At 42.3% G+C, this 13,012-nt stretch overlaps 1 protein-coding gene across 4 annotated transcripts in view; it reads right to left on the reverse strand.

Annotated features, from left to right (window-relative positions):
• Positions 1 to 13,012, reverse strand: part of LOC139563574 (ninein-like) — a 61,818-nt gene that overhangs the window by 2,812 nt on the left and 45,994 nt on the right. For 3 of the 4 annotated variants that reach the window (XM_071382358.1, XM_071382360.1, XM_071382356.1), the window contains one exon: positions 10,836 to 10,934. In XM_071382358.1, coding sequence (XP_071238459.1) covers positions 10,836 to 10,934 — 99 coding nt within the window. Of the gene's footprint in view, positions 1 to 3,612; positions 5,050 to 10,835; positions 10,935 to 13,012 lie in introns of those variants that run through there. The other variant, XM_071382359.1, reaches the window with a different exon arrangement.

Genomic DNA, 13,012 nt, shown 5'->3' on the forward strand with positions numbered 1-13,012 from the left:
ATGTAACATCTGGCATGTTTAACCATCTTTATGTATCATCTGGCATGTTAAACCATCTTTATGTACCATCTGGCATGTTAAACCATCTTTATGTACCATCTGGCATGTTAAACCATCTTTATGTATCATCTGGCATGTTTAACCATCTTTATGTACCATCTGGCATGTTTAACCATCTTTATGTACCATCTGGCATGTTTTACCATCTTTATGTACCATCTGGCATGTTTTACCATCTTTATGTACCATCTGGCATGTTTTACCATCTTTATGTACCATATGGCATGTTTAACCATCTTTATGTACCATATGGCATGTTTAACCATCTTTATGTACCATATGGCATGTTTAACCATCTTTATGTACCATATGGCATGTTAAACCATATTTATGTAACATCTGGCATGTTAAACCATATTTATGTAACATCTGGCATGTTTAACCATCTTTATGTATCATCTGGCATGTTAAACCATCTTTATGTACCATCTGGCATGTTAAACCATCTTTATGTACCATCTGGCATGTTAAACCATCTTTATGTACCATCTGGCATGTTAAACCATCTTTATGTACCATCTGGCATGTTAAACCATCTTTATGTACCATCTGGCATGTTAAACCATCTTCATGTACCATCTGGCATGTTTTACCATCTTTGGCATTTGGTATTTTATTAGTATCCCCATTAGCTGTTGCAAAAGCAGCAGCTACTCTTCCTGGGGTCCACGCAAAACATGAAAGATAGACATAATACAGAACATCAATAGACAAGAACAGCTCAAAGACAGAACTACATACATTTTTAAAAAGGCACACGTAGCCTACATATCAATGTATACACACAAACTATCTGGGTCAAATAGGGGAGAGGTGTTGTGCTGTGAGGTGTTGCTTTATCTGTTTATTTAAACCAGGTTTGCTGTTTATTTCAGCAATATGAGATGGAAGGAAGTTCCATGCAATAAGGGCTCTATGTAATACTGTACGCTTTCTGGAATTTGTTCTGGATTTGGGGACTGTGAAAAGACCCCTGGTGGCATGTCTAGTGGGATACGCGTGTCAGAGCTTTGTGTAAGTTGACTATACAAACAATTTGGGATTTTCAACACATTAATGTTTCTTATAAAAAGAAGAAGTGATGCAGTCAGTCTCTCCTCAACTCTGAGCCAAGAGAGACTGGCAGCATAGTATTTATATCAGCCCTCTGATTACAATGAAGAGCAAGACGTGCCGCTCTGTTCTGGGCCAGCTGCAGCTTAACTAGGTCTTTCCTTGCGGCACTCGACCACACGACCGGACAATAATCAAGATTAGACAAAACTAGAGCCTGCAGAACTTGCTTTTTGGAGTGTGGTGTCAAAAAAGCAGAACATGTCTTTATTACGGCCCAAACCTCTCCCCTTCTTTACAACCATTGAGTCTATATGTTTTCACTGTGACAGTTTACAATCTAAAGAAACGCCAAGTAATTTAGTCGCCTCAACTTGTTCAACAGCCACACCATTCATAACCAGATTCAACTGAGCTCTAGAACTTAAGGAATGATTTGTACAAAAAAAAAATGCTCTTTGTTTTTTTTAGATGTTCAGGACCAGTTTATTACTGGCCACCCATTCCAAAACAGACTGCAACTCTTTTTTTAAGGGTTTCAGTGAATTCATTAGCTGTGGTTGCTGATGCGTATATGGTCAATCACCAGCATACATGGACACACATGCTTTGTTTAATGCCAGTGGCAGATCATTGGTAAAAATAGAAAAGAGTAGAGGGCCTAGAGAGCTGCCCTGCGGTACACCACACTTTACATGTTTGACATTAGAGAAGCTTCCATTAAAGAAAACCCTCTGAGTTGTATTAGATAGATAGCTCTGAATCCACAATATGGCAGAGGTTGAAAAGCCATAACACATACGTTTTTTTCAAGAGGTTATGGTCAATAATATCCAAGGCTGCACTGTAATCTAACAGTACAGCTCCCACAATATTCTTATTACCAACTTCTTTCAACCAATCATCAGTCATTTGTGTCAGTGCAGTACATGTTGAGTGCCCTTCTCTATAAGCATGCTGAAAGTCTGTTGTTCATTTGTTTACAGAGAAATAGCATTGTATTTGGTCAAACACAATTTCTTCCAACCATTTGCTAAGAGCTGACAGCAAGCTGATAGGTCTGCTGTTAGAACCAATAAAGGCCACTTTACCACTCTTGGGTAGTGGAATTACTTTGGCTTCCCTCCAGGCCTGAGGACAAAGACTTTCCTCTAGGCTCAGATTAAAGATATGACAGATAGGAGTGGCTATAGAGTCAGCTACCATCCTCAGTAGCTTTCCATCTAAGTTGTCAATGCCAGGAGGTTTGTCATGTATGTATCATCTGGCATGTTTAACCATCTTTATGTACAATCTGGCATGTTTTACCATCTTTCTGTACCATCTGGCATGTTTTACCATCTTTCTGTACCATCTGGCATGTTTAACCATCTTTATGTACCATCTGGCATGTTTAACCATCTTATGTACCATCTGGCATGTCAAAAGTGAAAAGAAATACACGTATGGTTTAAAATCACACAAGTAAATAATTAGGAGTACTGTACTGCATGTCTGGCTTTAAACAACGGGTGGGTCTAATCCTGAATGCGGATTGGTTAAAAGCGCATCACCAGCCTGTGTCTATTCCACAAATCACCACCGACTAAATCTTTGGTTAAAATATTTCCTCTGTTCCATTTGCCTGCGCGATCCACTGTCTCATCAGCCCAGGCAGGGAAAATCAACTTGATCTCCACAATAAAAAGCATCTAGACATCTAATTTATTTTAGACTAACATTTCGTTTTCAACAGCGGAAATTTGCATAAACCGTATGGCCTCAGACATTTGCAACATTGAATTTGAATATTGAAACACTCTCCAACAGTCCTGTAGTAATTAACGTGAAGGTGTCAACTCAAACAAATGCTTATACTGTTGTTATTCTGGCTGCACTGTTTTGACGTGACTGTAAATTAGCCGTCGTTGGCTAGCTAGCGAGCAAGGGGGAATAACGTTTCCTTCCAGTACCGCAATGGAATACTTAGAACGAACGACTGGGTTGCGTCCATAGATACAGAACAAAAAAGACTGAACGACTGGGTCGCGTCTCTGGCAACGGAACGGAACCAATAACCAGCCGGCTTGGGTAGCAACCATAGATTTGTTTCGGGACTACATCTTGTGGAAGGATGAAATGGGATGAATAAATTAATCAAAATAACATTAATGAAAACATGTCAATCATTATTTGAATATGTTGGTAACCCGGTTGTATAAAAGTAATTCCCTCGAAGCCAGTGTTTGGCGGATATATTGGCACGGTTTGTTGGCTCTTGACTTCTTCTCTCGGGCCTAACACCCGTGCCAATTAGTACCTACAAACTACGGCTTCTTGGGTATTATCACTTAAGTATGACCTGCAAAATGCTCATAGCTGGCGAATAGGTGTAGAAAACTGATCGTCTTCTATGTGGTAATATATCCTTACAATAGCAAAGATGTGTTTCAACAGAACAATCAGAGGAAACCGTCAATGTGATATAACGCCAAGGAAGGCAGCCACGGAACACAAAACTCGAAAACGAAATGCTTTATTTCTCTTGATTATTTCCAGTGAAATACATTGTAGTGCATTTACGAAAAAGTGACATCACAGCTAAAAAAAAATGGATAAAAAAAAATGAATAAATATTACAATTATATTTTCCAACTCGTTGATCCAGAAACTTAAAAAATACATTGTACAAAACTTAAATACAATACACATCATGATGATTTGAATTTAAATAAAAAATGAACAGAAGCACACAGAGCAATAGAGAATAAAACTGTGGTTGGACATGATCTAAAAAGACCCTGAGACGTGGATCTTATTATTTTGAGTTCAGCCTGGACTATCAAAGATCCTGAAGAACCAGAGAGACTAAACTAACATGATACACGTGATGGAAGAATATGAAACAAAGATCCTGAAGAACCAGAGAGACTAAACTAACATGATACACGTGATGGAAGAATATGAAACAAAGATCCTGAAGAACCAGAGAGACTAAACTAACATGATACACGTGATGGAAGAATATGAAACAAAGATCCTGAAGAACCAGAGACTAAACTAACATGATACACCTGATGGAACATGAATTAAAGCATTCTGATAAATATTATGAAAAATGCGTTTCATTTGTTTACAATCAAAACTGGTTGTTGGTCCTTTCGAGTTCAATACTGTTGGTAATGAACTGGTCCAGTTTACAATAAACCACAGTACTTTCAGATATACCGTACCTGTAGTGAGAGGTGAGCATGTTCACCAACAAAAAGGTTATTAAAATCCTAAATGTGACAAAGATAAACAAAAATCTAAATCAATTGATATTGAGGGTTAAGTGCAAAAAATATCAATATGAAATATCTTGAAAAATATTTCACATAATACATTTGTTGGAACAAGGAATCTACTGCAATCAGAGAATATTTCATGATCATTTGTTTGACTCAACAGCTCACCAGCTGTTAAGAGCTGAAGAAAGCACTTTGATTTGAGGAAAATAACAAAAAACTAGCCTGTTTTACTCTCATACGCCACCTAGTGGATGCATACACTCATTACACATCCCCTTACCCTGAGCTGTAATCTAACACCCCATTCAGATCACTGGTTATCTCCTATAAGGACGGAAGGCAGAGTAACAAGCTCCCAGAAGTTTCCTTCTTCCAGTGCTTCAAGCAAATGGGATATGGGGAAATTCAGGGAATTCCTGGAGGATTGGGTTGGGGTTGGGGTTAGGCGAGGAGGACAGGTTTGGAGGGAGTTAGAAACTGCCAGGTAGAGAATTCAGGGGAGATGAGTCTTGGAGAATCAGGTGGGGCTGGGGTTAGGAAGACAGACGGAAAGTAAGGAAACTGGACTAGGGGATGTTTGAAACTGCCAAGCTGCTGTCAGTCAGAGTCCACCGATCCTCCGGTAGCTGTCTGCATGAGCGGCCCTCTGTTCTGGCATTGCAGCACCCTGAAGAGAGAAGGCAGGTACACTTCACCAGGGCTCACGCCTCCATCCAGGCCTCTAGTCTTTTAACCTTCAAGGCTTAGCTCCGCTTTAGCTGTGCAATCTGAGCACCAACCCCCACCAGAATAGAAAGTGACAGACATGGTGAATCTAGAGAAAACACAACCAAACCCAGAACGTACAACTCTTCCACACACTACGGCTGTCCCAGACAACAACAACAAACATAATCTTGGTCGACGAGGGTCGTCCTGTTTTTACGAACAATCTATTGGTCGAAAATGTTTAAACTGACACACACCCTATGTGTTGGAATCAAATCAACTACATATGCAGTGAGCTTGTCTGATACTTTAAGCACACCGTTCGATCACACAAATGCACTCGAGCTCGATGGTCACACTGGTAAAAAAAGTGACAGCGAGTGCTTGTGTGACGGGCGTACGTTCTCTCCTCCCTACTGCAGGGAAAATGCACCACTGCACAGTAAGTGTTTATTGCGCTGTCCATGCAGAAGCTGCCACATCATTACAGCCATTTAGTTTCTTACTTGTTACTGACTGAAAAGTTCTGTTACTGAAATCCCTCATTTGTTAAGGGGGGAAAAAAGATCCCTATTCCCTCAACACTTGCTCTCTTTACACAAAACATTACATTTACATTTAAGTCATTTAGCAGACGCTCTTATCCAGAGCGACTTACAAATTGGAAAGTTCATACATATTCATCCTGGTCCCCCCGTGGGGAATGAACCCACAACCCTGGCGTTGCAAGCGCCATGCTCTACCAACTGAGCCACACGGGACCACAAACATGTAAGCATCGTGCACATGTGACGCCTGACCAAAAGCCCATCATAACCACGTCAATAAATTATAACAAAACCCGAACATCGTAACACTTGACAGCAAAATGGATGTGGATGACGTGAAAAAGAAACTCGAAATGGGCGAACGCTCCGGAGGGGAAGTCAGATCTGTGGAAGACATTTGACTTAGTTTAGGAAACGACTGGTGATCAAGTAAAAAGCGGGTATAGGAGGAAGCGTTGTGTGAGTATTTGTGTGCCAAACAGTTGCTGTTAGATTACAATATTTTCTCTGACCATTTGGAACAGTGTAAACAATAAATAAGTGTACCAGAGAGAACTTGGTTCTATTTGTGACGCTTGACGCGCTGCAAGTCCCGCCTCTACCAACTCATTGGTTTTTAGGAGCATATACCCACGTGGGTGATTGAACCGAGGTCCACACTCCAACCTGCGTGTCCTCATCGCGTCTGGTGTGGGTGAACAAACTCAACACGCGTGTCCTCATCGCGTCTGGTGTGGGTGAACAAACTCAACACGCGTGTCCTCATCGCGTCTGGTGTGGGTGAACAAACTCAACACGCGTGTCCTCATCGCGTCTGGTGTGGGTGAACAAACTCAACACGCGTGTCCTCATCGCGTCTGGTGTGGGTGAACAAACTCAACACGCGTGTCCTCATCGCGTCTGGTGTGGGTGAACAAACTCAACACGCGTGCCCTCATCGCGTCTGGTGTGGGTGAACAAACTCAACACACGTGCCCTCATCGCGTCTGGTGTGGGTGAACAAACTCAACACACGTGCCCTCATCGCGTCTGGTGTGGGTGAACAAACTCAACACGCGTGTCCTCATCGCGTCTGGTGTGGGTGAACAAACTCAACACGCGTGTCCTCATCGCGTCTGGTGTGGGTGAACAAACTCAACACACGTGCCCTCATCGCGTCTGGTGTGGGTGAACAAACTCAACACGCGTGTCCTCATCGCGTCTGGTGTGGGTGAACAAACTCAACACGCGTGTCCTCATCGCGTCTGGTGTGGGTGAACAAACTCAACACGCGTGTCCTCATCGCGTCTGGTGTGGGTGAACAAACTCAACACGCGTGTCCTCATCGCGTCTGGTGTGGGTGAACAAACTCAACACACGTGCCCTCATCGCGTCTGGTGTGGGTGAACAAACTCAACACACGTGCCCTCATCGCGTCTGGTGTGGGTGAACAAACTCAACACGCGTGTCCTCATCGCGTCTGGTGTGGGTGAACAAACTCAACACGCGTGTCCTCATCGCGTCTGGTGTGGGTGAACAAACTCAACACACGTGCCCTCATCGCGTCTGGTGTGGGTGAACAAACTCAACACGCGTGTCCTCATCGCGTCTGGTGTGGGTGAACAAACTCAACACGCGTGTCCTCATCGCGTCTGGTGTGGGTGAACAAACTCAACACGCGTGTCCTCATCGCGTCTGGTGTGGGTGAACAAACTCAACACACGTGCCCTCATCGCGTCTGGTGTGGGTGAACAAACTCAACACGCGTGTCCTCATCGCGTCTGGTGTGGGTGAACAAACTCAACACGCGTGTCCTCATCGCGTCTGGTGTGGGTGAACAAACTCAACACGCGTGTCCTCATCGCGTCTGGTGTGGGTGAACAAACTCAACACGCGTGCCCTCATCGCGTCTGGTGTGGGTGAACAAACTCAACACACGTGCCCTCATCGCGTCTGGTGTGGGTGAACAAACTCAACACACGTGCCCTCATCGCGTCTGGTGTGGGTGAACAAACTCAACACGCGTGCCCTCATCGCGTCTGGTGTGGGTGAACAAACTCAACACGCGTGTCCTCATCGCGTCTGGTGTGGGTGAACAAACTCAACACACGTGCCCTCATCGCGTCTGGTGTGGGTGAACAAACTCAACACGCGTGTCCTCATCGCGTCTGGTGTGGGTGAACAAACTCAACACGCGTGTCCTCATCGCGTCTGGTGTGGGTGAACAAACTCAACACGCGTGTCCTCATCGCGTCTGGTGTGGGTGAACAAACTCAACACGCGTGCGATGGCGGACGCGCGAGCGGTCTGGGCAGCATGTTAGACTATTGATTCTAGACCAAATTAAATTGTGATTTCCCCTCTCCTCAATTTTCTTAGACAATTCGGCTAAGGGCTGTTTCCTCGTTTCCGCGGTTACTGCTTCCACCGCAATGTTCTCAATCCCAACATGCTGCTTAACATAGCAACACAGGGAAAGGCGCCCTAGCAACACAGGGAAAGGCGCCCTAGCAACACAGGGAAAGGCGCCCTAGCAACACAGGGAAAGGCGCCCTAGCAACACAGGGAAAGGCGCCCTAGCAACACAGGGAAAGGCGCCCTAGCAACACAGGGAAAGGCGCCCTAGCAACACAGGGAAAGGCGCCCTAGCAACACAGGGAAAGGCGCCATAGCAACACAGGAAAAGGCGCCAATTTTACAACGCACTGAATATTATGTTCCAGAAACACGGACAGCGAGAGGGAGCGAGCACATTTGCTATAAAATAATATTTATTAGCGTTGCGCCATTATTTTTTAACATAATATAACCATATACAATTTCTTAGAGTGATGGACTGTACCATCCCAGTGGCCTTTGCAATGGATTATTCCACTGAGACAGGCAGGTGTTTTGTGCACCATGATAACAAAAATATATTGCGACTGCTCGACTAAAGAATCTCGGTTGACCAACAGCCTATCGACCAAACAATCGACCAGTCGACTAAATGTGGTCAGCCCTACTACAAAACACACACACACACACACACACACACACACACACACACACACACACACACACACACGTGAGAGAACATGAAGATGGCAAGGCAGTGGGTGTGGTGATGAAACCAGGACAAAATGTCCCCGCTACAGAACCCCCCAAAAAAGAGGCATTTCAATTCTCACTTCTATTTTCAAACATTTATATTCCCCAAAGTGAAAATGGAGGGACATTTTGTAAGGTATCTGTGGTTCAGGTCCTATAATAATAATAATATAATCAAGGTGTCTGTGGTTCAGGTCCTATAATAATAATAATATAATCAAGGTGTCTGTGGTTCAGCTCCTATAATAATAATAATATAATCAAGGTGTCTGTGGTTCAGCTCCTATAATAATAATAATAATAATAATATAATCAAGGTGTCTGTGGTTCAGCTCCTATAATAATAATATAATCAAGGTGTCTGTGGTTCAGCTCCTATAATAATAATATAATCAAGGTGTCTGTGGTTCAGCTCCTATAATAATAATAATAATATAATCAAGGTGTCTGTGGTTCAGGTCCCATAATAATACTATAATCAAGGTGTCTGTGGTTCAGCTCCTATAATAATATAATCAAGGTGTCTGTGGTTCAGGTCCTATAATAATAATAATAATATAATCAAGGTGTCTGTGGTTCAGGTCCTATAATAATATAATCAAGGTGTCTGTGGTTCAGGTCCTATAATAATATAATCAAGGTGTCTGTGGTTCAGGTCCTATAATAATATAATCAAGGTGTCTGTGGTTCAGGTCCTATAATAATATAATCAAGGTGTCTGTGGTTCAGGTCCTATAATAATATAATCAAGATGTCTGTGGTTCAGGTCCTATAATAATATAATCAAGGTGTCTGTGGTTCAGGTCCTATAATAATATAATCAAGGTGTCTGTGGTTCAGGTCCTATAATAATATAATCAAGGTGTATGTGGTTCAGATCCTATAATAATAATAATATAATCAAGGTGTCTGTGGTTCAGCTCCTATAATAATAATATAATCAAGGTGTCTGTGGTTCAGCTCCTATAATAATATAATCAAGGTGTCTGTGGTTCAGCTCCTATAATAATATAATCAAGGTGTCTGTGGTTCAGGTCCTATAATAACAATATAATTATGGTGTCTGTGGTTCAGGTCCCATCAGAGTGTAATCAAGGTGTCTGTGGTTCAGGTCCCATCAGTGTAATCAAGGTGTCTGTGGTTCAGGTCCCATCAGTGTAATCAAGGTGTCTGTGGTTCAGCTCCTATAATAATATAATCAAGGTGTCTGTGGTTCAGCTCCTATAATAATATAATCAAGGTGTCTGTGGTTCAGGTCCTATAATAATATAATCAAGGTGTATGTGGTTCAGATCCTATAATAATAATAATATAATCAAGGTGTCTGTGGTTCAGCTCCTATAATAATAATATAATCAAGGTGTCTGTGGTTCAGCTCCTATAATAATATAATCAAGGTGTCTGTGGTTCAGCTCCTATAATAATATAATCAAGGTGTCTGTGGTTCAGGTCCTATAATAACAATATAATTATGGTGTCTGTGGTTCAGGTCCCATCAGAGTGTAATCAAGGTGTCTGTGGTTCAGGTCCCATCAGTGTAATCAAGGTGTCTGTGGTTCAGGTCCCATCAGTGTAATCAAGGTGTCTGTGGTTCAGCTCCTATAATAATATAATCAAGGTGTCTGTGGTTCAGCTCCTATAATAATATAATCAAGGTGTCTGTGGTTCAGGTCCTATAATAACAATATAATTATGGTGTCTTTGGTTCAGGTCCCATCAGAGTGTAATCAAGGTGTCTGTGGTTCAGGTCCCATCAGTGTAATCAAGGCAGATCAGAAGAGTCAGGTATTCCCATAATCAACAGGATATGATGCAGAGCTGTAGAATGGACAGTGTATGAAGTGTGATAGTAGCAGTAAATAGCTGTTGAACACAGTGAGGGTGAAGATACTGTATACTAAGTGCTAGATTGTAGATCACCAGATATGCCAGCTGCATTGATCGATTCAAAGAACAAGAAGAAGGAGATCTGAGGATATATTTCCTGCTACAGGATGTGAATAGCCTGCTACAGGATGTGATTAGCCTGCTACAGGATGTGATTAGCCTGCTACAGGATGTGATTATCCTGCTACAGGATGTGATTAGCCTGCTACAGGATGTGATGGGTAGCCCTGAGCTCTCCTACCTGTATGTTCTCTGGGTTGTGGTCGTTCTCGCAGTGTTGTCCTCTCCACTCACCAGGCATCCTACGAGGGGAGGGGGGCAGCAGACCACCCAGCTGGGCCTGGAGAGACAAGGCTGATTGTTAGGAGACGAGATAATGAGAAAGTCAGGAGAAAGAGAAGAGCGACAGACAGAAGAGATACAGTCAAGAGAGAGAGGGAGTCATTAAAGAGACGGAGGATTTGATAGGATCTCATTAGCCGATGCCAACCAACTAGTCTTATTTGGGTCCGACACATTACAAAAAATACATTAGACAAGACTTACCAATTTACATACATTTAAAAACATTAACATGGAGTGTGTGCGCGCACCTATCATGTCAGTATATACGCATGTCAGTATATACGCGCGCATACAGGGGAGAGGCATTGTGTGTGGTGAGGTGTTGCTTTATTTGCTTTTTGAAAGCAGGTTTGCTGTTCCCTTGCACTATATAAGATGGGAGTTCACATGCACTCATGGCTCTGTATGATACTGTACGTTTCTTGAATTTGTTCTGGACCTGGGAACTGTGCAAAGACCTCTGGTGGCATGTCTGGTGGAGTATGTCTGCATCAGCGCTGTATTTAAGTTGACGAGGCAAACCATTTGGGATTTCCCACACATGTTTCTTATAAAAACAAGAAGTGACGCTGTCAGTTTTTCCTCAACTTGTTCACCAGCAGTTCATTACCAGATTCATTACCAGATTCAGCTGAGGTGTAGAATGTAAGGAATGATTTGTACCAAATACAATGCTCTTAGTTTTAGAGATGTTCAGGACCAGTTTATTACTGGCCACCCATTCCAAAACAGACTCTTTGTTAAGGGTTTCCGTGAATTCATTAGCTGTGGTTGCTGACGCGTATATGGTCAATCACCAGCATACACGGACACACATGCTTTGTTTAATGCCAGTGGCAGGTCATTGGTAAAAATAGAAAAGAGAAAGGGGCCTAGAGGTACACCACACTTTACATGTTTGACATTAGAGATGCTTCCATTAAAGAAACCCCTTTGAGTTGTATTAGATAGATAGCTCTGAATTCAAGATATGGCAGAGGTTGAAAAGCCATAACACATACGTTAACAGGTTATGGTCAATAATATCAAATGGCTGCACTGAAATCTAACAGTACAGCTCCCCCAATCTTCTTATTACCAACTTCTTTCAACCAATAAAATCAGTCATTGTGAAACAGCACAGTTACAAATAGATGGCAAAAAGAAATCAAGACTGGACGGTCTTCAGAGATAGATGGGAGGGGATGAGGGTAGCTGAAGGATGGGATAAAAACATTTTTTTAAATACATTGTTTCCGTGAAATATATGTAGTATGTATAAGTGTTGTTGTCGTCAATTAAATTACTCCAACTACGGGAGGGATGGTAGGGGAACATAAAAATATATTTAAAAGAGATCTATTTACACACAGCACCAGTCAAAAGTTGATACACTTAAACATTCCTGGGTTTCTTTATTTTTTTACTATTTTCTACATTGTAGAATAATAGTGAAGACATCAAAACTATGACATAACACACATGGAATGATGTAGTAACCAAGAAAGTGTTAAATCTAAATAAAAGTCCATGTGGAATTTCTTTCCTTCTTAATGCGTTTCAGCCAATCAGTTGTGTTGTGACAAGGTATGGGTAGTATACAGAAGAGAGCCCTATTTGGTAAAAGACCAAGTCCATATTATGGCAAGAACCGCTCAAATAAGCAAAGAGAAACAGTCCATCATTACTTGGGCTCCCGAGTGGCGCAGTGGTCTAAGGCACTGCATCTCAGTGCTAGAGGCGTCACTACAGACCCTGGTTTGATTCCAAGCTGTAACACAACCGGCCGTGATTGAGAGTCCCATAGGGCAGCGCACAATTGGCCCAGCGTCGTACGGGTTAGGGTGTGGCTAATTAGAGAGTTACCAGCCTCAGAAATTGCAGCCCAAATAAATGTTTCAGAGTTCAAGTAACAAACACATCTCAACATCAACTGTTCAGAGGAGACTGCATGAATCAGGCCTTCATGGTCAAATTGCTGCAAAAAAACACTACTAAAGGACACGAATAAGAAGAAAAGACTTGCTTGGGCCAAGAAAGAAACACATTTTATTTATTTATTTTATTTTACCGTTATTTTACCAGGTAAGTTGA

Source organism: Salvelinus alpinus, chromosome 34, assembly GCF_045679555.1.
Source record: "Salvelinus alpinus chromosome 34, SLU_Salpinus.1, whole genome shotgun sequence".
Taxonomy (NCBI): Eukaryota; Metazoa; Chordata; class Actinopteri; order Salmoniformes; family Salmonidae; genus Salvelinus; species Salvelinus alpinus.